The sequence below is a fragment of the Scomber japonicus genome, chromosome 21 (assembly GCF_027409825.1).
Source record: "Scomber japonicus isolate fScoJap1 chromosome 21, fScoJap1.pri, whole genome shotgun sequence".
Taxonomy (NCBI): Eukaryota; Metazoa; Chordata; class Actinopteri; order Scombriformes; family Scombridae; genus Scomber; species Scomber japonicus.
In genome coordinates, this window is record NC_070598.1 from 19,068,768 (window position 1) to 19,093,088 (window position 24,321).

The 24,321-nt window shown below is 40.0% G+C and overlaps 1 protein-coding gene across 1 annotated transcript in view; it reads left to right on the plus strand.

Annotated features, from left to right (window-relative positions):
- prkdc (protein kinase, DNA-activated, catalytic subunit) overlaps positions 1-24,321 on the plus strand; it is a 33,787-nt gene that overhangs the window by 5,860 nt on the left and 3,606 nt on the right. The window contains 60 exon segments of the mRNA XM_053342525.1: positions 237-396; positions 519-605; positions 707-830; positions 1,223-1,378; positions 3,547-3,656; positions 3,874-3,961; positions 4,109-4,272; positions 4,386-4,538; positions 4,827-4,934; positions 5,059-5,285; positions 5,366-5,460; positions 5,698-5,800; positions 5,904-6,037; positions 6,182-6,412; positions 6,537-6,763; positions 6,842-7,050; positions 7,437-7,569; positions 7,837-7,995; positions 8,156-8,359; positions 8,478-8,666; positions 8,778-8,882; positions 9,001-9,168; positions 9,418-9,545; positions 10,139-10,346; positions 10,474-10,652; positions 10,744-10,912; positions 11,096-11,161; positions 11,234-11,303; positions 11,384-11,541; positions 11,679-11,807; positions 12,034-12,153; positions 12,314-12,457; positions 12,724-12,875; positions 13,400-13,531; positions 13,682-13,793; positions 13,986-14,110; positions 14,284-14,433; positions 14,894-15,067; positions 15,403-15,501; positions 15,819-16,029; positions 16,132-16,306; positions 16,489-16,692; positions 16,886-16,998; positions 17,152-17,283; positions 17,381-17,560; positions 18,101-18,315; positions 18,514-18,652; positions 18,846-19,034; positions 19,411-19,635; positions 19,756-19,868; positions 20,754-20,758; positions 20,805-20,907; positions 21,011-21,173; positions 21,270-21,444; positions 22,034-22,227; positions 22,312-22,495; positions 22,616-22,776; positions 23,422-23,633; positions 23,745-23,832; positions 23,923-24,066. Of these exon segments, the coding sequence (XP_053198500.1) occupies positions 237-396; positions 519-605; positions 707-830; positions 1,223-1,378; positions 3,547-3,656; positions 3,874-3,961; positions 4,109-4,272; positions 4,386-4,538; positions 4,827-4,934; positions 5,059-5,285; positions 5,366-5,460; positions 5,698-5,800; positions 5,904-6,037; positions 6,182-6,412; positions 6,537-6,763; positions 6,842-7,050; positions 7,437-7,569; positions 7,837-7,995; positions 8,156-8,359; positions 8,478-8,666; positions 8,778-8,882; positions 9,001-9,168; positions 9,418-9,545; positions 10,139-10,346; positions 10,474-10,652; positions 10,744-10,912; positions 11,096-11,161; positions 11,234-11,303; positions 11,384-11,541; positions 11,679-11,807; positions 12,034-12,153; positions 12,314-12,457; positions 12,724-12,875; positions 13,400-13,531; positions 13,682-13,793; positions 13,986-14,110; positions 14,284-14,433; positions 14,894-15,067; positions 15,403-15,501; positions 15,819-16,029; positions 16,132-16,306; positions 16,489-16,692; positions 16,886-16,998; positions 17,152-17,283; positions 17,381-17,560; positions 18,101-18,315; positions 18,514-18,652; positions 18,846-19,034; positions 19,411-19,635; positions 19,756-19,868; positions 20,754-20,758; positions 20,805-20,907; positions 21,011-21,173; positions 21,270-21,444; positions 22,034-22,227; positions 22,312-22,495; positions 22,616-22,776; positions 23,422-23,633; positions 23,745-23,832; positions 23,923-24,066 (8,974 nt within the window).

The window sequence follows — 24,321 nt, forward strand, 5'->3', positions numbered from 1 at the left end:
ATAAGATGCTTCACATACAGTATATGACACTGTTTGTCCTTCTAGTGATGAGCTGGTTTAGTAAGTCAGATCTAAAGTTTGACAGGTTGACACTTAATTTACTGCCATCAACATCACAGCATTTCCAGGGTCTTGAAAAAAAAATTCAACTTGCAGACTTCTGAATTATCATAGTATATTTTATATAAAGCAGTGCCATAAGTAAACACTGTTTCTGTATTTTTCTGCCTCTGCAGTGAGTTGTTGCTGACTAAACACGTGGAGTATTTCCAGTCTTGGATATACCCCCTAAGCCATGAACTTATCCTCCACTCTATAAGAAATCCACTTGTCAGTGGCTTTTACAAGCTGCTCTCTGTCACCATGAAAATTGCCAAAAGAATAAAGTACTACCAGGTAATATATCCACTAGTACAAAGCATTGTTTTTCTCTGTCATCCACTTTTTTGTTTGTTTGGCTTTTTGCATTCCTCACATTGAATATATTATAGAAATGATAAAAATCTGCTTTTCAACAGGGAGTTGGCCTGAGAAGTTCCGCTCTTCCTCAGAGTGACACAGTGAAAAGTGCTTGTTTTGCCCTGTTTTCAAAGTTTGGAAAAGAGGTATCTTCTCCTTACAATATTTCCTGGGAATGTCATTAACTTGAATACTTGGAAAATGAACAAAACTGATTTTCTGTGAGTGACATGTGCTTTCCCACTAGGTGTGTGTGAGAATGAAGCAGTACAAAGATGAGCTGCTGGCCTCTTGCTTGACATTTGTCCTCTCGCTGCACCACAACATAGTAGCTCTGGACATCAAGGCGTACTGTCCTGCTCTCGAGGTGGGTTTCTTCCATTTGTGGCCCAGATGAAAATAGTCTAATGCAAAATGTTATATGCAGATGTACTATAGTTGGTTTAGTGCAGTGTGCCCAATAAAGGTTACTTGTACTTTAAGGGGATACTTGTGCAGTTGCCAGGGGTTATATGGAAGGATTGTGGAGAATCTCAAATAATTTGATCAAATGAAAATGTATTTAAAAAACGGAAATATATTAAGAGCAGAAAAGCAAAGACAAAAAGCTAGCCAAAAGAATAGCTAAAATGAATGGTTAAATGGTTGAGATAGTTAGCTGTCTGTAGGGGGTTAACAGACAGAAAAAGTGTTGGGAACCACTGATTTGGTTTGACATTTTAAGCCATTTGTGTGTTTTTGTGTAAATCTGGTGTTTAGGCAGCTCTGAAGTTAGGTCTGAGCCACGTTCCTTTGGCCAACGCAGCCCTCGATGCTCTCGAGGACTGGTCCTCCCACATCCCTGTTGAGACTATGCAGCCCTGCTACAAGAACATCCTTCCTCTTCTGGATGGATACCTGAAAACCACCACCAATGACAGTAAGCCTGGAATGGTGTCAATTCACATTAAATTATGTATAGGTTTGGTTTAGTTAACCCATTTAAGCCCACCGGCAACAATAGTTGCCGAAGTGTATGCTTGTCATTTTCCACTTATAAATACATTTCTAAATACTATACATGTTTTATATATCAATGATATGTGAGTAGACACCTTAGAAAATCATATTAAGAAAAAAAAAAAAGTTTCCACATGCTTCCTGTCACATGGCGTTGTTGAGTTCCTGACCCATCTTACTGAGGGCATGGCGACGACAAACCCCCACAAGAAAAGGTCATTTTGACATAATAATAATATTTTTTTTGTTGACATATATATATCTACTTAATCATGAAAGTCTCTAGAATCACCCAAACAACAAAAATATTACTTTGGATGCATAGTTTTTTCTGTATGCAATCATTTGTCCAAGTGGCAACTATTGTTGCCGGTGGGCACATACCTTGTCAGTAGCTAATAATGTGTTCACACATGTTAGCTAACATTACCAACATTATAAAGGGCTAATATTTGGTAACAATACAGTTTTTGATAGTGTTAGTTTTAACATTAGGTAACCAACATTACTAGTGTTTGGTAGCTAGCACTAACTAACTAGCTAACTAACTAGCTAGCTATTAGCGCTGTGTGGTAGACTATAATATAGTTTGGGGGGTAAACCCAAGATACCATCTACCCTATTTCAGAAAACCCAGTTTTCAGAAAAAGAAATGTCCAGAGAGCATCTGCAACAACCCCGGCAGCATGCGGGAGTCCGCTCCGCAAAACATCCTGAGGCGCAGGCCCGGCGGGCGTTTTCCGCGCTGGCTAGTGACTGAGGGCTACCTGGTTGATCCTGCCAGTAGCATATGCTTGTCTCAAAGATTAAGCCATGCAAGTCACACACAGCTGGTACAGTGAAACTGCGAATGGCTCATTAAATCAGTTATGGTTCCTTTGATCGCTCTCACCGTTACTTGGATAACTGTGGCAATTCTAGAGCTAATAGCGGTCGCCCCCCCCTCATGGCCCAATTGTTGAAAAACACACGCTAAAGTGCCCTCTTGGGAGCCAAAATGCGTGCTAAGGTGCCCTCTTGAGAGCCAAAACGCGTGCTAAGGTGCCCTCCTGGTTGGCAAAACACACTAAACTGCCCTCTTGGGAGCCAAAACTCGTGCTAAGGCATCCTCTTGGGGGCCAAAATGTGTGCTAAGGTGCCCTCTTGGGAGCCAAAACGCGTGCTAAGGTGCCCTCTTGAGAGCCAAAACGCGTGCTAAGGTGCCTCTTGAGAGCCAAAACGCATGCTAAGGTGCCCTCCTGGTTGGCAAATACACTAAACTGCCCTCTTGGGAGCCAAAACGCGTGCTAAGGCGTCCTCTTGGGAGCCAAAACACGTGCTAAGGTGCCCTCTTGGGAGCCAAAATGCGTACTAAGGTGCCCTCTTGAGAGCCAAAACGCGTGCTAAGGTGCCTCTTGAGAGCCAAAAAACGTGCTAAGGTGCCCTCCTGGTTGGCAAATACAGTAAACTGCCCTCTTGGGAGCCAAAACGCGTGCTAAGGCGTCCTCTTGGGGGCCAAAATGTGTGCTAAGGTGCCCCCTTGGGAGCCAAAACGCGTGCTAAGGTGCCCTCTTGGGAGCCAAAACGCGTGCTAAGCTGCCCTCCTGGTTGGCAAAACACACTAAACTGCCCTCTTGGGAGCCAAAATGTGTGCTAAGGTGCCCTCCTGGTTGGCAAAACACGCACTAAAGTGCCCTCTTCAGTGGCAAGAACGTGCTGTATGTGCCCTTTTTTTTCTTTTCGCCCTTGCCCTTCAAGAAGTCTTGAAGAAGAAGAAGAAGAATTGAATTGTTTTCTTGTTTTAAATAAGTCTTTCTCAATAAAGACAGCTGGATTTCATGTTATTTTTTGTGCCCTAATCACTTTTCACCATTAGAGGGGTAGATACAAGGTATGTGCCCACCGGCAACTATAGTTGCCGAACATTCAAATGAAATTTTCTTGAACAGAGAGCACAAAATGGAGGAAATAACTTTAGAATATGTTCATATGGGACTCAATTAACATGATTATATGGATAAAAACATTGAGAAAAATCTGGGCTTAAATGGGTTAACAGAGATATCATAGCATTAACACAAAGTCTAATTCAGGTGTTTTTGACTCTAGACAAAGAAGAGAGCAGCTGGGAAGTGATGTCTTCCATATCTTCAAGAAATGACAAAGGTTACAGCAGAGTGATGACGAGGCTCTTGAAGCAATCCAAGCAGCTTGTCATGGTAATGAATAAGTCATGATAAGTGTTTCTCCAGCCTTACCCTGTAGTAAAGTATTATGTACCACTTATGGTGACTCCATTAAATCAGAGAAAAACACAAGTTATTTTACTATCACAATTGAGTTACTGTAATCAAGATTATTGTACTATACACTGCATTATATGAAGCGGGGATAGTTTTACTCCTTAGCACACTGAAGTACTGTATCTGAATGCAGGAAGATGCTCCTCTTGTCATGGTGAGGCTCAGGGTGGTGAAGTTGCTCGGACACCTGGGAGGAAAGATGAACAGAAGCCTTGTAACTGGTGAGGATTCACACAGCCAAACCACAGTCATCTTGTTCTGTTTCACACATTTGTTTTACACATTTTGGCCCATTTGATCCCAACAAGATGCATGACTGTCAGTAGAATAGTTAGCTGTTTTTGTTGATCATGAGCGTCTGTTTTTAGTGGTCTCATCAGAGGACATGATGAAGACATTTGTTGCCTGGGACTCTGAGAAAAGGCTCAGCTTTGCAATACCATTCAGCGATATGAAGCCAGTCATCTACCTCGACCCATTCCTGCCTCGCATCAGTGAGCTGGCTCTGTCCACAAGTGACAGACAAACTAAAGTACGTCCCCTAACATCACAGAATTTCCTTCATCAGTTCACAAAGTTGATTTGATGCAAAATTGTGTTACTGATTCATAAAAAACAAATGACTATCATAATTCACTGATACAGATAGCAGCTTGTGAGCTGCTCCACAGCTTGGTGGTCTACATGATTGGAAAGAGCGCTCAGATGGTGGAGGGGGAGAACAGTTTACCGCCTATGTACAAGCTGCACAAGAGGCTGTTTCCTGTGTTGTTGCGTCTGGCTTGTGATGTCGATCAGGTATGTGCACACCCACAAGATCGTCACTCCAGATATGGTGAGCACCAAGCATGAAACATACTTAAATATCATTGGATTTAGAAGGAGGAAATCAGGGAATATTTGTAAGTTTTACAGTTTTAATAGTACGAGACTTTAGAAGGATGTAGTTTCCTTTCCTGTAGGATAATTCCTTACCTCTTGACAAATTACCGACAAACTAAGAGGAAAGAATATTTATTTGCCCATGGTTAATCTTCAGAAGTACTTATGTGGAAGGTGTGTGATGAATTTGAACTTCTTTGACAGGTAACCAGACAGCTCTTTGAACCGCTGGTTATGCAGCTGATTCACTGGTTCACAAACAACAAGAAATTTGAGAGCCAAGACACAGTAGCTGTTCTCGAGGCCATTCTGGTAAGTATTCATATTATATGACGCTTTATTATATGAAATTATGCACATAACAACACCAGGCAAGCTCAGCCAGACTGTAATGGAAATCACTGACCCTCGTCTTATGTGTGTTTTTCCTCTTCAGGATGGCGTGGTGGATCCAATGGACAGCACTCTCCGAGACTTCTGCGGTCGCTGCATCGAAGAGTTTGTGAAATGGTCAATCAAACAAACTACGCCCAAGCAGCAAGAGAAGAGCCCTACTAACATGAAGTCATTGTTCAAGCGCATCTACAGCTTGGCTCTCCACCCCAATGGGTTCAAAAGACTTGGTGCTGCTTTAGCATTCAATAGTATCTACAGACTATTCAGGTGTCTTACTTTTGCTCTTTGCTTTTTAAATTTAGGGTTCGTCTAGGTTGGTTTACAACAATGTCTTCTTGTCTTTGCAGGGAGGAAAATTCCTTGGTGGAACAGTTTGTCTTTGAAGTGCTCGTCATATTTGTAGAAAGTCTGGCTCTTGCACACTCAGATGAGCGATCGATGGGTAATTGTTCCTTCATCTCAATTATTCTGCTTATACCAGTATTTATTCAGTTCATTGTAATGTAAGGTTGACATGCCTGTAATTGTATTTAGAGTACTTACATTAAGTGTATTTATAGCAAGGATATTTAAAGGGCATGAAAGGGCTGCCTGTACTTGAGTATAGAATTGGTCGTGTTGTAAGGAAAATGTTAAAGCAAAGCGTAAAGCTCATTTAATTTACAATTTACATCCTCAGGTTCATTGCAGCAGTGTCGCAGTGCCATTGATCATCTGAAAAGAATCATCAAATACAAGGCCTCTAGTCTCAATCAGCACAATGCCAAGAGACGCATCCCACGGTTGGTACTTTGTCTAAATGAATCTAAGATGTTCTAATTCATTTGTATAAATAAATATATACATTTTCATTGTCTTTTTTTTTCCTTCTTTCTCTTCTATCAGGGGATTTCCACCTGATGCAAAACTATGTCTGTCAGACGTGGTTTTGTGGCTTTTAGAACAATGTGGCCGACCTCAAACTGAGTGTCGCCACAAATGCATGGAACTCTTCTACGAGTTTATTCCTCTCCTCCCAGGTGAGTACTCATACTAAGTGCTTTTCTTATTTTGACATCAATAATGTAGAAATTGTCAAAAGCTATTAACTTGACTTCTGCTACTCTGAAATGACTTTTGTTATACATTTGAATAAACTCCTTGATGTGTTTGACTGAACTTAGAAAAGAAATCTCCAGCTCAGTGGTTGGAGGGCGTGCTGACGGTTCATGGCATGGATTACCTGATCTCACGGTTTGAGGGTGGAGGCCTCCTCTCCCAGCCCACTCTCAAGGATCTAATGGGCTCTTTCAGTGTGAGAGCTACCCTACAATGGATGGACCTACTGCTGGCTGCCCTGGACTGCTACAATACTTTCATTAACTTGCACATAATCAAGCCTCATCACATGCTTAGTAAGTTGGAGTTTCAGGGTTTTTTTTCAGTTAGCCCTTTTCTAATGTCTAACATGAAAGCTCCGCTGGTGTTGTGTTGGCTCTGCAGTGATCTCAGTAAATACATTGTTTCCTTCATTTCCAGGCTCCAAAGACAAGTCAAGCTTTCTGAAAGCCACAAGTTTCTTTTTGACCGAGCTGGCAACTCATGAACTGGCAGCAGCAGAGAGCTGTTTTCCTCTTGGTGAGAAGACCTCTCACTTCAGCCCAAGAGAGGTGGAGCAGTACAACTACAACAAGTGCACCATCATTGTCCGACTGCTCGAGTTTGCCACCATGATTCTTGTCAAAGGAGACCAGGAGTATTGGAAGGTATCACTGAATTACAAGTAAACACGTTTATTTTTTATTGAATAGTTTTTGCTCACTAATTCCTTACTTTATTCACAGCTTCTGGAACAAGATATCTTCAGCTTGGTCTTTTTTGAGCTCACAGCGATGGTGGTGTGTGAGCCCTCCTCTGTAGGTTTCAATATGGCAGATGTTGAGGTAATGAAGAACCTACCAGAAGTGTGTGTTCCTTTGCTCAAGGCCCTGCTCGCCTCACCTTACCGCTCTCGTCTCGAAAGCAGCTTGCGGACAAGAATTTCACGCAAAAGGTTGGCTGATCATTTTTGAGTAATTTCCTTTTGAACAGAATGAATGAAGAATGAAGGGTTACAACTCTAGAGAGAGCTTCAGGTCAGCCTTAGCTTCTACAACCAATAATCCACTCCTCCCATCTGCAAGATGTTAAGTGTCATGTGCTCTGGAGAAAAAAAAGAAAATAGAAACATGCATTGAGCTAACGACCTGAATAGACTGCTGCCCAAGAGGATAATCATAAATATAGTCATGAAATGTCAAAAACTGGATAACAGATGAGTTGTAACAAATCATCATGAGGCATTACTTCTGCTTCTTGATTAAGCATATGATTTTCATTATGAACACCACTTGACAGTTTTATTCATTCATTTATTTATTTCTGTAATGACCCCTCTAGTGTAGAGGAGCTGTGTGCTGTGGACCTCTACCATTCTGGCACCATGAGCCGCCACGACCAGATGGAAATGGTTCTGTCCTCCTGTAAGCAGATCCACAAAGCCGGCTTCCTCAGCTCCATTCTGCAGAGCCAGGTATTTGGTCTAGGATAGATTACAACATTAACTCATAGTTAGTCTAATATACTATTTGTTGCCCAGAAATTTTGAACTTATTGCCCAAATTAAACACTGAACTGGAAATATTGAAAAATACACTGGAAAAATATAGTGTGCATTATGGACTGATAATGTTTATTGGTGTATTGGATGTTTTCGTTAGAGTGCTTAATAGTATTTCTTGCATACTCCTGTAGTTACCACAATTTCTTTTGTGTTTTTGTCTTTCTTGTCTTGATAAAGGATGCAGCTTACACCACATCCCTTGGGTCCAGACTTCTAATGACAGTGTATAAGGGTATAGCACCTGGTGAGGACAGGAAGGCACTTCCATCCTTGGACATAAATACCAAGAGGCTAGCGGATGACCTGCTTCAGCTCGCCTTTTCTCTCAGCCAACAGGTCAATGCTACCTTCCTTTAGATTAAGCATGACACAGTCAGATGGAATTGAAAATACGTTAATGCATCACTCGGTAAAAACAAATATGTATAGACTACCAGATGATTATAGTACAACTTGTTTCACCACTTCCTGATGTATGCTGTTGTTTTTTCTGCAGAGTGAACAGCTGGTGGACTTGTTGTTGAACACCATCATGCTTTCTGTACCAATATCTGGAAGCCACAGCAATAAATTCCTGAGTTTCTCACATGGCGAGTACTTCTACAGCCTCTTCCACGTGACCATCAACACTGAGCTGCTGAGAAGTCTGGACACCACAGTGCCACGCCTCATGAAAGCCTCATCTCTAAACCCCAGCATGGTAGCTGCTTCTGTCATCTCTCTTTCTCTCTCTCTCTCTCTGTCTTAAGTAAATTGTCAATAGGAGAATCTATATGAAATGGAGATTTGTTTTTTTTCACTGTTCAATGGTTCATCAGGTGAGTGTGTTACTGAATGGCATGATGGACCACAGCTTCAGAGAGCGCTCTGTGAGGAAGACTCAAGGTCAACAGCTGGTTAAAGAGGTGCTAAGAAGATGGGACAGTCTGCAGTCGTGGTGGGAAGGACAGTCTTGCACTCCGGAGAGCAAAACTGCCACTCTCCTGTTGCTCTCCAAGCTTCTGCAGGTAATTAAGTTCATGTGTTTGTGTCTGCAATTCAGTGCTTACATTTCAGTTGATCTAATGTGAGGTACTGTAAAAAAAATAAAATGATTGACGTTTTCCCTCTCTTATTAGATCGACTCCTCTGTCTGCTCCGATATCAGCCATGAAGCCTTCAGACAGGTGTTTTCCACTTTCACCATGCTACTGGTCGACATGAATCTGCCACTGAATCTCAAGGTAACGGCACAGTCAGCGTAGTGGATTAATTCACACGACGGCACAATCTTTACTTTTCCTGTTTGAGCTGCTTATTGAAGTGACCGAGTGAAGTGGCTGGTTCTTCTCACCCGTGTAGAGTCAGGCACTGTTGGTGTTGCCCTTCTTCACCACCCTCCCAGAGGAGCCACTGGCGGAGCTTCAGAGAGCCCTCGACACCCTGGTAGCCTCCCACTTCCCCATGCAGTCAGATGAGTTCGCTAAGGGCTCCCTTCACCGCAACAACTACATGGACTGTATCCGAAAGGTGAAGTCACTGTCACATTTTTGACATGCAGAGAAGTTCTGCTGCAGTTTGGATGACGTGTAGGCTGTGATTAGGGGAATAAGTGTTTTTGCCTTAATTTTAGTCAAAGTTTATTGTCACCAACTGGGATGATTCAAATTTCATCAAATAGGTATTCTAATGCTAGCATATCACATAGGTTTTTTCTAGCAATAAGTGCTTGAGACGTTGAGATTTTGGACAATAACAACAAATATTTCTGTCTTTTAGTTACTGGATGCTCTAGAGCTCTCGCAAAGCCCACTTCTGCTCAAGCTGCTGGTGGGGATTCTGTGTCGAGACAGAAAACACATCATGGAGGAGCAATTTCAAACCTGTTTCCAAAGAATCGCCAAGCGGTAAGCAAAGCCTTAACAATCATGTGCAGCAGAAAAATACCTCACCCTCAAAGTTTCTTTATTTCATACTTGAGTTTAGTTGTAGCTGTTTAGAATGGAGGGGTTACACATTTATGAAGAACAGTTGTAGATACATGTGTAGTTTAGAATATTATATTACATTAGAATATTAATTTCACATAGATCAATAGAAACAAACCTCATGTTCATTACACCCTTAATGAGCTGACATACATCATGAATGTGTTTAACCCAAGCATGTAGCTGACAGTTTTGTTACTTTTAACTGTGTATTATAAACAGTAAACAGTGTAATTTACTGTATTGGAATATAATTGTAACTAGAGCTGCAGGAAGAGAAATTATCAGTTAAACTGTAATTTAACATATATTGAAATGCAAATACTAATAATCCTGATGTATTTGTTCCTAGATTTAGTTCCTTTCACAATTTATTTGAAAAGCACCAGTATATAAAGTCTAAGCTGCACACAGGTTATATCTGTTGCATGGAAGTTATATTGTATTACAATAGATTGTGCAGGAATTGCATTTATCATGTCCTCTATGTCTGTTTGTCAATGTCTGATTAGGTCCAGCAATGAGCGGCAGCTACAGCTGCTGTGTGCAGTGTATAAAGTGATCCAGCAGGGCGATGTACCCATGAGCTCCATGCTGCAGGCCATGATGGAGAGAGTTCTGCTGACTCTTGCCTCTCACTGTGGCACCAAGGCCCTGATTGACTTCTTTGTGGCAAATATCTCAGACATAATAGCTCTGTTGCTGAGTCGCTTCACTAAGGTTTGCTTCCTGGATTATACCTTGTTCTCATTAGTTTAGTATATTTAGCTTTTAGTCAAACATTTGTCTATAACATATCCTTTTTTGTCCACCAAAAGCCAGTGTTAAATGTATTTATCAATTTCAGAATAGTGAATCATCCTTTGAGATCCAGTTGCAGAAGAAGAATGGCTGCTACAAGCTGATGGAGCTCTTGTATTCTCGGCTTCCCAAAGAAGAGGTTTATTCTAAGGAATCCCGCATCAACCAGGCCTACTGTGGCTCAGACAGAACAGAGGGGAATGAGCTATCCAAGACGTTGATCAAGTAGGGCTCCTCAACACTTTTATTCTCTAGTTTCCCCTGTATTAATTAGAAATATTAACCTTATTCATGTTCTATTAATCATTTCAATTAGGTCATGTTTTGAAGCATTCACTGAGATTATGGCTGGTGAGACTCAGCTCCTTGAACTCAGGAGACATTATCACTGTGCTGCGTACAACTGTGCCATCGCTGTCATCAGCTGCAGCTTCAACGAGCCCAAATTCTACCACGGCTTCCTCTTCAGTGAGAAACCAGAGAAGGTACGGTGTGGCTTGTATAAATGCATCTAACTCACTCCTGTGCATCAGTCATTGTGGTACAATGCAGAAAAATTAATGACACAACTTTCTTGACTTCTTCAATGGCTTTCATGTTGTCTTTGAGTTTTTTCAGTAACTGGAAAACCTAAAAAGACTTCACTGACTGTTTCTTTCTTTGTGTAGAATCAGTTCATTCTGGAAAATATCATCGATGTCACAAGGACCTACAACTTTCCGATTGAAATTGAGGTATGCTTTGTTCATTTAAGAGTATAATTTCAGTTTTAGTTGTGGTTTATTCATTATTTTCCATCGACGTAGGTCCCACTTGAGCGAAAGAAGAGATACATCATGATCCGAAAAGAAATGAACGAGGAGAATGGAGGTATTTGTCTGCTGCACTCTGTCCCTAGCCCAAATTGTACCGTGTTGATGTCTACTTGTGACATTTGTGTTGCTGTTTTTCCATAGAAGCACCGATGTACCTGTCCTCTCAGTCATACATGGCTGACAGCAGTCTGAGTGAGGAGATGAGTCAGTTTGATTTCTCCACTGGAGTCCAAAGTTTTTCCTTCAGCTCCCAAAACCCTGAAGGACAAAGACGCACCATTGCAAAAAGGGTTAGTCGTGTGATCTCTTCCTACTGTAGAAAGCTGCACTCATTTTATTGACCCTATAAAATGTGAAATTTGCATCTCGAGAAATAGATTATAATCAGTTTTTATTGAGTTTGTTGGTATGTTTGGACGTATAGGAGACAGAGGAGACAAACCCTGCTCAGGATGCAATGGTGGATCTAGAAATGGATGAGCTAAATCAGCATGAATGCATGACAACCATGACTGCTCTTATTGGACACATGCAAAGGAGCAACATAACCCCCAAAATTGAGCAGGTCAGTGTTACTGAGGAATGGCAAAGCAAAAACACTTTTGACTATCCTTTCTACCTATTTGGCTTTTTTATATTTCCTTTATGTTTTATATATGTATTACTTCAAAAATAAGCACATAAAAGTATAGCCTCTTATAAAATATGTCTACTTCAAATAAATAAAAGTGACTTTCTTATGTAATATTTATCATATAATCATGAATATTATACATTTTTTAATGAAACAGGGAAATGTGCCCAGTGAACTTCCTCCATGGATGAAATTTCTACACGGAAAACTATCGAATCCAGCCACACCTCTGAATATTAGGCTCTTCATCTCAAAGCTCATCATCAACACAGAGGAGGTAAACCACTGTCTATACAAATGTACTCAAATACTGTCTTTGAAAATAAGTAAATGTGATGATGCTCTATCTTTGTGCATGTGAGACTTCATACTGTTTTCCTCTCATACTGTCTTCCTTTTTGTTTGTGGATTAAATCTTTGTCGTTGCATCTTTCCAGGTTTTTCGGCCTTATGCCAAACACTGGCTGGGCCCACTCCTGCAGCTCGTCGTCTCTGGAAACAACGGAGGGGAGGGGATTCATTTCATGGTGGTTGATATTGTGGTCACTGTGCTCTCTTGGACAAGCCTGGCCAGTCCAAAGGTCACTAATGTTCCATTTCAATATACATTTCAATAAAAATCATTATCACATCACATTTTATCTCATAACCTGTGCATACATCAACATTTGTAATATGTGTATTGTAAAAGAAAATTACAATATATGGCACAAAATTTGCTAATTCAAGTTAAACATTAAAGTTTAAACTGATGTTAAAACACTTAGCCATTGTTGTTTATTATTATATGAAATGACTATAGTGAGCACCAGTCAACTATCATTGATGGCAGTATTTTTTGTCTCAGGGTAACACCAGAGATGAAGTGCTCGCCAACCGACTGTTTGAGTTCCTGATGAGGCACAGCTTCCACTCCAAGAGAGCTGTTTTCCGCCACAACCTGGAGATCATTCGCACTCTGGTGGAGTGCTGGAAAGACTGTCTGCATGTGCCTTACAGGTATCACTTGACATTAGATATGCATGCCACAAGCTGTAGCTCAGTAGAAATAGCAGGTCTGTGTTGTCTTGAGGACTGTTCAGCACAAGTGCAGTTCTTTATACCTTCAAGTTTAAATACTCTAACTGGAGTAGAATACCCTGTGGAAATAGGTTTTAGTTGTAATTATGGCTTGATGCGGACATCTACAAGACTTTCTGTGGTTAACTTTTCCTTCTTTCCTTTTTTCTAGTCCCAACTGCACGCAAAGTTAACACGTAGATTTGTCTATTGTATTTCTTAGCTGATGTCTTCACTTAAGATTAGGTTCGTTTGTCTTGCTTTTGAGACTTTCTCTCCATCCAGTGTACAATATATAATATATAGAAACCCAGACATGAGCAGAATTTGTTGTTCTCATGTTTGTGTTTGTCTTATAAGTTACAAAAAGCATGAAGAATATGAAGCCAGGCCTGTGTTTTATTACATTTTTCTTTTTTTTTTTGAGGTTTTTGTTGTGTTGTGTTGTTTTGTTTCCCATGTAGCCTGATATACGAGCGGTTTTGTGGCACCGACCCAAACAGCAAAGACAATTCTGTTGGACTTCAGCTGCTGGGAATCATTCTGGCCAACAACCTCCCTGCTTACGATGCCTCATGTGGAATTGAATATGACAGGTAAAATGTATAGTTTAACTCAACGGAAACATGCTGTAAACTGTGTCACCTGACAGCTTTATTGCTTGAAACCACAATTTAATTTGTTAATATAAATGTTAATCCATAAATGCTAATCATTCAAATCATCTGCGTTGTGTGTATTTTCAGGTACATCCAGTCTCTCACCAACAACGTTTCCTTTGTGAGGTATAAAGATGTCTACTCAGCCGCTGCTGAGATCATCGGCCTCATCCTGAAGAGCATGACTGAAATGGACAACGTATGAGACTTTTCCCAGTTTGGTTGTATTATGTTCTTGTCTGTAGGGAGATTAAAGCAGCAGAAACATTTGCACATTGAAAATAATATTAGAATGAAGTTGACATTTAGGTAAAGTCAGTTGATTTATAGCTTCATCATCATAAGAGTGTCACCCATAGCGCTTTTTGGTCATTTTTATTTCTTGTCTCAGCGTCATCAAGAACTTCTCACTCTTGCTGCAAGTAAGATAACAAACCTGAAGAAAAAAGACATGGATGATAAGTTCATCATTTGCTTGAACAAAGTGTCAAAACACTTTCCTCCATTTATTGACGGGTGAGTTTATACTTTTGCTTTATTTATATTATTTTCCCCTGTAATGTAAGTAATTATTGTCACTCAGTAGGATGAATTCCCTCAGTCCTGATCCTGATAATGAACATATTTTTAAACCTGTCTCAACGTCCGATTCTACATGAATAACTGCAACTTTACTTTACATTTTCCAGGTTTGTCAATCACGTGTTCTACCTCCTGCCAAAGCTTCACGGCCTGTTAAAGACTCATTGTTTGGAGTGCGTGCTGAGCCGAGCGGATGTCATCCCAGACATCTTTCTGCAGCTTCAGACTAAAGGCTTCATGCAGATGATGAGTCACAGGTAAGTCCTAACGCTTCTCTTCTCCATCAGTCATTCCTACATTAATTAACCTACTTTAATTACCCCAAACAAATGAAACAATCGCTGACAAAACCCTCCAGCCTATACTTTCCATTATACTAGATATAAGCTTGTCTGATAACCACAGATGAGGCAAAGGGATCATGTCACTTTCAACATGTTTATTCTCTTCAGTAAAGTTAAAGATTTAAGCAGGCACAGGAGGTAGTGTGAAAAGAGCCAATATAAGAGCCAACAGTAATCTCCACTGTAGTTTTTCCTTTATATTTATACATAAATATATTTTAAAAAGCAGCATCACACTCAGCAATATGTGAACATCGAATACAAGATATCACAAGAGATTTGACATTGAGGGCATTCTCCGCTAAACTAGACTAGATGCATAACATAATTTAATATCCATTCACGCTGCAACATTGCTTTTTTGTACACTCAGGGATGAAGTTAGACAGAGAGTATGTCTGGATATCATCCACAAGATTATTGTCCTCCTGAGTCCAGCTCAGCTTCAGGAGCTGCTGGGAGCCGTGACAGCTTTTGTCTCCCATCCTTCACCAGCGTGCAGAGAGAGGATGTACGACATCCTCATGTGGATCCAGGACAACTACAGGTATGTCTTTCTGTCTTCTGGGTAGGTTGTCATTTCTCCAATTTTTGAATTTATTTGAATCATTTACACCAAATGAAAGTAGTGTTAACTTGACACACATCATAATATAATATAATATTCTCTTTGATTTGAAGCAATCAACCAAAGTGAGACACAATAAATTCCATGCAGCAAATGGTGTGAAAGGTGTTGAAAATGAATTACAGTTACATTGATATTGCTTTTACGGGTCACTAGCCGACATTATTCATGTACTATGGCAGGTTTACTGTTGCTTGCAGTCGACTGATTCTTCTCTGTTGTGAACTTATCTGCTACACTGTTATTTCCTCCAGTGATGAAGAGAGCATGAAAGACAGCACCTCCCTGGAGGTTTTGAATGCTGCTAAAGAAACACTACTTCAGGGACTGTCTGAAGAAAACCAAGGCCTGCAGTAAGCACCAACTGTTTCTCCCTCCTCCTGTTTTTACACATTTAACTTTGGTATTCACTAATATAAATTACATGAGCATTGTAGTTTGTGTATGTGTCATACTCACATACAGAATTTCTTTGTCTAAAAATGAGGAAAGATTGTTTCTAGTTCATTTAAATGTAGAAATGGTCGATAATGTTGTGTAATGGGTTTTATTATATTTTATTTTAGTGTCTAATCATATTTCACCTCACTCACCTTGTGTGTATTCCCAACAATTCATCTGTAAAGTCAGTTTTAACTGACAAAAGCGTCTCTTTCCATTATGATTTCAGGCTTTATGTTCGTAACTTCTGGAGTCAGGAGACTCGCCTTCCAACCGCGACCCTCGAGCGAATGTTAACAGTGCTGCGTTCACTGTACTCCTGTCAAATAGAAAGGTGTTTCTTAAGCTTGGCTACCAACCTGCTGCTTGAAATGACCAGCCAGAGTCCTGACTTCAAACGGAACATGTTTGAGTATCCGCTGTCAGAGTGCACCTTCCAGGTCTGTGCCAGTTATTAAAAAAATGTTTCAAAGATTTAAAGTTGAAGGTTTTTGTCGTTGTGAGTCATGTTAATTGTTGATAATTATTTCTCTACTCTATAGGACTATGTGATTGATTCCAACTGGCGCTTCAGGAGCACAGTGATGACGCCGATGTTTGTCGAAACCCAAAGCTCTCAAGGCCCGGAGAGTGTGGCGGCGTCCCAGTCTGGAACCATGAAAGGGAAGCTGAGAGCCACTCAGACGTCACTACAGTTCACCCAAACCCAAGCAGCAGGTATAATAATAAAGGATTATATATACATTATAAATACATATTTCCACATAGTAAATATACTCCTACTGAAATGTAATGTTGTTAGTATAACTATTTTAATCTAATTTTACTTCCGCTGGCCAAACTCCATGGGAAAATCTTTTTTGTATTGTAATCATAACTGACACTGTATATTTTCCCAGGTCGACGCACATCATATAACTGGATGACCGGCAGCAGTGTGGATACACTAGCTGAGTACACACCTGGCTCCGAATCTCTGTCTTCACTGATGGTGTTCGATAAGAAAGCAGAGAGGCAAGCGTCGGCGAGGAGACCAGTAGGAGAAGGTTTTGGTCTGAGGCGCCTCACAGCATCAACAGATGAGGTGGACAGTCGCACTAGAGGTTAGTCTCTGAGACAAAAAAAAAAAAAAAACCCACCTACTCCACACATAATCTTGAATCTGAACTTATTATGTGGCCAGTATTTTACTGTAAAAGGGTGACAGATGTTGTTTCTAATCACAGTTTGTTCTATCAAGACATTAAACTTAATGTGTTAATGTGAGTATCTATTGTGTCTTTATATCAACAGCAGAAAATGAGCAACGTAATAACATCCTGAGACTGAGACGCAGGTTTCTTAAGGACCAGGAGAGAGTCAGCTTGGGTTTTGCACAAAAAGAAGTCCAGAAACAAAGGCAGATGAAGGTATAAACATGCAGGGATTCAACCAGTGGTCCTACAAACCAATATGCTGATGATATTTTCATGTTTAAATGCTGGATGGCAGCACAGACCTTTGCAGATGAATTGAGTTTACTGATATCAACTCCCTCAGTGATTCTTTTTGGTATCCAACAGGAGCAAAAAGCTGATCAAAAACTGCGAAAGGAAGCTCAGGTGACTCTGTATCGTAACTACAGAGTGGGAGACTTTCCAGACATCCAAATCCCATACAGTAACCTCATCACCCCCCTTCAAGCACTAGCACAGGTAAACACTGCCACTTCATGTTGTAAATATCCAATAACCAGAAAACAAAAGCTTTGATCGCACTTAATGGATTTTTCTATGCATGTCCTCCCTCTAGAGAGACCCGATTTTAGCCAAGCAGCTGTTCAGCTCCCTGTTCGCTGGTATTCTCCAAGAAATGACAAAACACGGACAAAAAGGAGAGAGCGCCAGGGTTAAAGAGGAGCTGCGGTGCAACATGAATACATTCCTGAGCAAGAGTACACTCTGCTTTCCACCGTTTATAGCATGTGTGCAGGTAGGTTACACACATGATACGTTAATATTCCAGTTGGCATGCTCTGAAGTGTGCTCTGTTTCATGGGTTGACGATACTTATTTATTCTATGTATACACTCACAGAGCACTTTATTAGGAACACCTGTGCAATTTAATCTAATCCAACACAACAGCTCAACCATAAATTCTACTTTTACAAAGTTTTATTTTATATATAGCACATTTCAACAGAAAGGCAATACAAAGTGCTTTACATAAAACTTAAAATGTATCAAGAAAAGATATAAAAGCTACACGTGGCAAAATAAAAATACTTTTTAACTTGATTAAAAGTGTTAAATTTGAAATAAAGTTAAGCTAAGATAGAGTAAGACAGATAAAACATGAGAATAAAGAGTTACAGATATTAACCCTAAAATTGAGATTAAATAAGTAACAGTGACAAACAGAAAAATCTCCAGCTATAAATCAAAAGAACAGATAGTTAGAGCCGTCTTCTTGGAGTTTTTTCCAGATATGTGGAGCATAAAAACTAATGTTCTGCTGCTGCTGTGTTAAGGACATGTGTTACCAGAATAAGGAGCTGCTGCAGATCGATCCCTCAGCCATCAGCAGCACTTGCCTCATGAGTCTCCAGCAGCCATCGGGCATCCTGCTGCTGGAAGAGGGCTTGCTGCATGCTGGGGGCGGCGTCCAGGATGAACCTCCTGCCAAACGCTCACGAGGACGCAAAGAAATCCCCCCGGACACCAAAAAATGGATCCACCTTGCAAGGTATTACGAGGTTGTTTCCCTTCATTGTGGTTCTATCTATTCTGTGTAGCTGAATGTTGGGACTGACATCCAGCAAGTTTAAAGTTTAGAGTTTTGATGATCTGTTGGTCCACTTTGTCTATTTTATATTTAGTATATCAAAAGTGAATTTATTTAAAGCATGGCGCTGAGTGTGCTCTTTGTGTTTCTGCTCTTCAGGCTTTACAGATCTTTAGAGGATTATGACGTCGTGCGTGGCATCTTCGGTGGTAAAGTTGGGACCAAGTCGATCACCTGTGCCGCTCTGCAAGCTGAAGCCAGCACTGACTTTGCTGAAGCTGTGACGCTGTACAATGAGGTACGCAAGTTATTTTCTCCAGTGACAGTAGAAGCTGGTGGTTGAATCTTATTATACATGTCACTACATTTATTGTAAATGTGCAACATCAGAATACATGTCATTGTATATGAATTGGTACAGTTTTACAACATTATTAGCTGTGTGTATAGCACTGTAGTGTAAAAGCACGTACTGACTTCCACACTGACAGGCTCTGAACACTGAGGTTTGGAGTGATGGTGAGCCCACTGAGTCTGAGAAGGATTTCTGGGAAATAGCTGCTATGGAGGCCTACGGTCATCTGAGTGAGTGGAAGTCTCTTCAGTACTGTTCCACTGTGTACATCGATGAAAAGTCCCCACCTGACCTTGACAAGATGTGGTTAGAACCTCTTTACCAGGTAATTAAACTGACATTTTACAATCTATCCTAGTCATAATAAATCAATTTATTGTATATGTATAGATCTATTTATAAAATCCATGTTCCAAAATGCGTCACAATGCAGCGTAATATACAAATCATAAAATAACTCTTAAAATTAAAACCCACAGTACACAATCTTAGTCTTCTGTGCCCTCCAAGACTGTATTAATAAAATGTAAATATGAATATTTTAGCTTGAATTTGATAAGAAATTCTGCATATAATACAAGTGATACAAATAGAGATGTGTTTCACAATGCACAAAATGAAATATTCAGATATTTGTACTGTAGATGCATGTACCTCAGTTTTAAAGCACTTCTCACGTGAGTCTTTTGCCTTTGCTTCAGGACATGTACCTGCAGCACATGATCCGCAGCATGTTGAAGCAGCTGCAGCTGGGCGAGAGGGATCAAACTCTCCTCAGCTTCGTTGACAAAGCCATGAAAGTGGAGGAGCGCAAAAAGCTGCTGGAAAGTCATTACAGCCAAGAGCTCAGCTTGCTGTACATCCTGCAGGAGGACTACGACCGTGCCAAATACTACACCCACTACGCCATGCAGCTGTTCATGCAGGTCTGTTGTCACACCTTTTTCCATCTATCACCTGCAGTATTTAAGAACAGCAATGTCATAATAACTTGGAAGAGATTATACTAATGTTTGGAATAAACTAAATCTCTTTTCCTCATTCAGAATTACTCCAGTGTGGATACGCTGCTGACTCAAAGTCGCCTGACCATCCTGCAATCAGTTCAGGCCTTGACTGAAATCCAAGACTTCCTGGTGTTCATTAAAGGAGAGGGTGAGTGAAGATACTGTCTACTTTATGAAATGTTAAAGGATGTAAATAATAAATTATGGGGGCTAGTTAAGATTAAATCAGTGGTTTCCAATCCCTTTGTCTTGTGAGCTCAGGTATTAGATCAGGGTGTAGTTGTGTCTCTGACATGTTTAACATGTCTATGAGTTATTAGAAGCTCCACCAAAAAGACTTCTCCTTTGAATGTCCCACATGCTTTAATTTCAGTAAATGTTACATAAATGAATTATTGAATATTTCATCAATAATCAAAGATCAGAGAAAAAGTCAAAAAACTGAAAACCAATATTTGAATCAGGAGTCAATGTTTTCTTTAAACGTCTAACTGTACCAGACAGACTGGCTACATGTATATGAAGTAGTTCAAACTGGTTCCACCTCTTAAATTAGTGTTTGAAAGGTTCATATAAATGATGTATATTTTGAGCTAAAATAAAATGACAGATTGGCCCAGACAGATGTTAAATAATGTGAACATTTTCAACACTTCTGCCAATTATGAACTTATTGTCCCTACAGACATTGTACCACTATACAGACATTGTACCACTATACAGAATACATTTTTATTCACTTTTCAACATTTATTCACAAGACAGACAACACAGACAACAATCACATTTACAGTCACAATTATTTCTAGTTCAGAATGGCCCATGGGACTATTTACAACTAATAAATGGTTTATAACACACTATAATGTACTTGTAAGCAGGTGTAAGTATACAGGATGAAGATGAGATTAAATTAAAAACATTAAGAAATAAATGATCTAGAACTTAATATACCAGTGTGTATATTTTTTCTAAGTACTATTTTTTCAGAATAATTTCCCTGCAATTTGCTTTTGAGCTTTTTAAATAAAGCAAAGTCTTTGTCCCCTTCTTAAAATTCAGTTCTTTTCATTGTGTGTTTTCCTTAGTTTCTATGACCTCCCTGAAGCGGCTCATCAGATTATGGACCGAGCGGTATCCTGATGCTAAAGTGGATCCAGTAAACGTGTGGGATGATATCATTACATCTCGGTAAGAGAAAAAGGGTTATTTTTTTGGCATTTCACTTACAAATCTGTTAAATGATCAGATAACAAAATGTGACATGGCTTCAAATTTTCTTTATTGGTTTCAGATGTTTCTTCCTGGACAAGATCAGGGAAAAGCTTAGAAGCAACGCTCCCAGTGACAGTATGGAGGTGGACGGTGCAGAGGACCCAGCAGGTGACATCGACGCATTAGTAAATGACTGCAAGTTCAACATGAAGCTGCACATGGCTGATAGCGCACGGAAGCAGGTGAAGAAACTTAGCTGAAGTAACTTTTTTTTTTTTTTTTTTGTGCTGTCACATGATAACCACAAACTAACCTCAGACCACCGATGTCGTTTTCAGAACAACTTTTCTGTTGCCACCAAGCTGTTGAAGGAACTTCACAAAGACGCCAAAACAAACAGAGGCTGGCTCCGGCGCTGGGTCCACAGCTTTAGCTGCTACAACCATAAACGCAGCCAGACTCAGGGTCCTGTGGAGCAAATCAGTGCTATGCTGAAGACTATTCCACTTTTGGGTAAAGTTTTTCTACTTTTTGAAGCTTGTTAAAGGTAGTTAGAGCAAATTTAAATGAGTTGGATTAGTTTTATAGCTCCAGATAATTTTCTATCAAGTTTAAGAAATCACATGTATTTTGAATATTAGCCAATAAATATGCTTTACCCCGAATTTTAATCAGTGGCTGCAGTTATGAGTGTACGTCATGCTGTACGACATTGGTGAAAAGTCACAAAGTGGTCAAATCCAATGATTGATATCTGTGACAATGCATTTGACAAACTGACAAATACCAGCCTGTATTCCTTTATTTCATTGTCAGAGATCAGCTGATACAACAGAGATGTTTGCCTCACAAAAGATGTGCTTGTCTAGAGAAATCATGAGCAACATAACACCAGCAAATAAACGTTAACCATTAAGAGCATGCTAACCCAAAATGGGACTGAGCAAACATTTCAAGTTTCATTTGTATCTACACACCCACATTTAGAACCACAGTTTGGTGTATTTCAATAAATGTAGTGATAACAAATTAAGAAGTGGAACTTTGTGACTGTGACTTCAGCCTGTTGAGATTTTACATTTCAGTTCTTTTCGTTCCTCAGATGACCTTCAGGCTGACTGTCAGAGTGCCACAGCTAAAGTATTCAGGTACCAAAAGATACTCCAGGGTACATCTTTTAACATCCTGGCTACAGCTGTAGGCAGAAGCCCCTCGGTCCTGGGAACTATCGGAGCTGACAAAGCAGAGAGAGTTGTAAAGCTGTCCGGTGCTGCTTGGCCCACTCAAGATGAAAAGGTACCCACTTATATTATCTTCAAATTCATTCAAATAAATGTGTGTACAGTCTGAGTAAGTCACTAAAATCTGTTTACCATGTAGGAAGTGGAAGTGGGGCTGCAGTTACAAGCGTTGAAGTTACTGTGTGATGCTACCAGAAAGGCTGATGAGGAGCTTCAGTCTTACACTCAGGAATGTGTGGAAACTAGCAGCATCATAGACACGTACATGGCTTTAGCTAACTTCTGTGACAAGCGATTACGAGAGGAGGAGCAGAATGACACTGGTGAGTAATGACAGCAGTTAAATCAGTGAATTAGAGTTCAGTGCTACAGATCATCTGTTTTCTGGTGTGTTCCCTCAGACAGTCATTTCCACTGTTTGTGTGTTTTTTGTGTTTTAACAGACAACCAATTTCCTGACCTGTTGGCACTGCCCATTCATGTGGTGGGGACCATGTTGAAAGCACTGAAGATGAACTCGGAGGAAGCTCGCCTTAAGTTCCCACGTCTGCTACAGATCATTGAGTTGTACCCCTCTGAGACGCTGGACCTCATGACCAAAGAGGTTGGTGTTAAAATCAGGAATGTAGTGGAGGTCACACCCACACAAATACAGTTGTTTTTTTTTTAAATTGCAGGATATAAATGTGAAAAGTGAAAATTAACCATTTAGTGTAAGAGTGAACAATACGTTTCGCTTGTAGCTTCTTTAGGTTCGCTTAGCAAAATTGAACACAGGTGTGAAAAATACACATGGGTCACATGACCAACCATCACAATTAAAGTGAGCAGTGAGCAAAAAAATATTACACGGTAAAGTCAGGTCAGTTCCAAGAATTACATAATTTTACACAATATGAACTTCATTGAAATAATATAACCTACTCCAGTAAAAAACTAAGTGAATAGGATGAGCTCTATTTCCTTAGTATAAAACTAATAAACTATAGTTTAATAAATGTGTTTTATAGAGATCTTGTTTAGCAATTTTTTGTTGTGTAATTTTGACCAACATGGATTTACCTGAAGCTAATTATTTGTTGTGCTATGCTTTATGAGCAATGTTCTCATTGGTTAAGGCATTTCTATAAAATTGTGGAATAGAAGGGTTATTCTAGACAAAGAATCTGATAAACACACACAGTAGCTTATTTGTAACGTTTTTCCTGATGGTAAACAGTGACACGCTCTCGTTTCTCTGTGTGTGCAGATGACGTCAGTTCCCTGCTGGATGCTGATTGGTTGGATCAGTCAAATGGTCGCCCTTTTGGACAAGCCAGAAGCCGTGGCGGTGCAGCACTGCATCGGGCAGATAGCAGAGTGCTACCCTCAAGCCCTGGTTTACGCTCTAATGATCAGCAGCGAGAGTTACCAGTTTGAGGACTCGGCTACAGGACACCAGCAGCGGGAATTTGTCAGCAGGTAAACTGCCTAATGTTTGTGTCTGGAGAGGAAAAACATTTACAATCATTTCAGCTGGATTCCATTTGCTTTTCAAAAATTAAAAGTTTTTATAATCCAAAATATGAACAGGCTCAAGAGCATGTTGGATAAGGGAGGAGCTGTGAAGAAGTTTGTGGATGCTCTGCAGCAGCTTACAAATCCTGAGATGATTTTCAGGGTAATGATGAGTGCAAGTTCAACCATGAACTAATCTGCTACCTTCTTAAATGTTGGCGCCTTATTGATTATTATCATTTGGTCCACACAGGATTGGTGGGATTATGTGAAAAATGAATTGGACAAACCAAACTTTGACAAGAAGCGGATGGGCAACTTGTATGAAGAGATGCACTCTTCACTCGTGGATCGTAACACACAGGGTCACGGAATGTTTCGCAAGAGATTTATCCAGGTTTGTGCTTTGCTTTCATCTTTCATCTTTGATCTGGCAGAGATCAGATATTACTGTACAACATATTCAACTACAAAAATGTACTTTTTATTCTTTTATTCCAAATGGGAAAATTGCAGTTTTTTATTATTTATTTAATTATTTAATATAATAACTGTTGAGGAAAAAATGGTTTTATTTCCCCTTGCCAACTGTTTTGATAAAGGAGGTATAGTTATATATAGTTATATATTTCTTTTTACACTCCATTTTAAT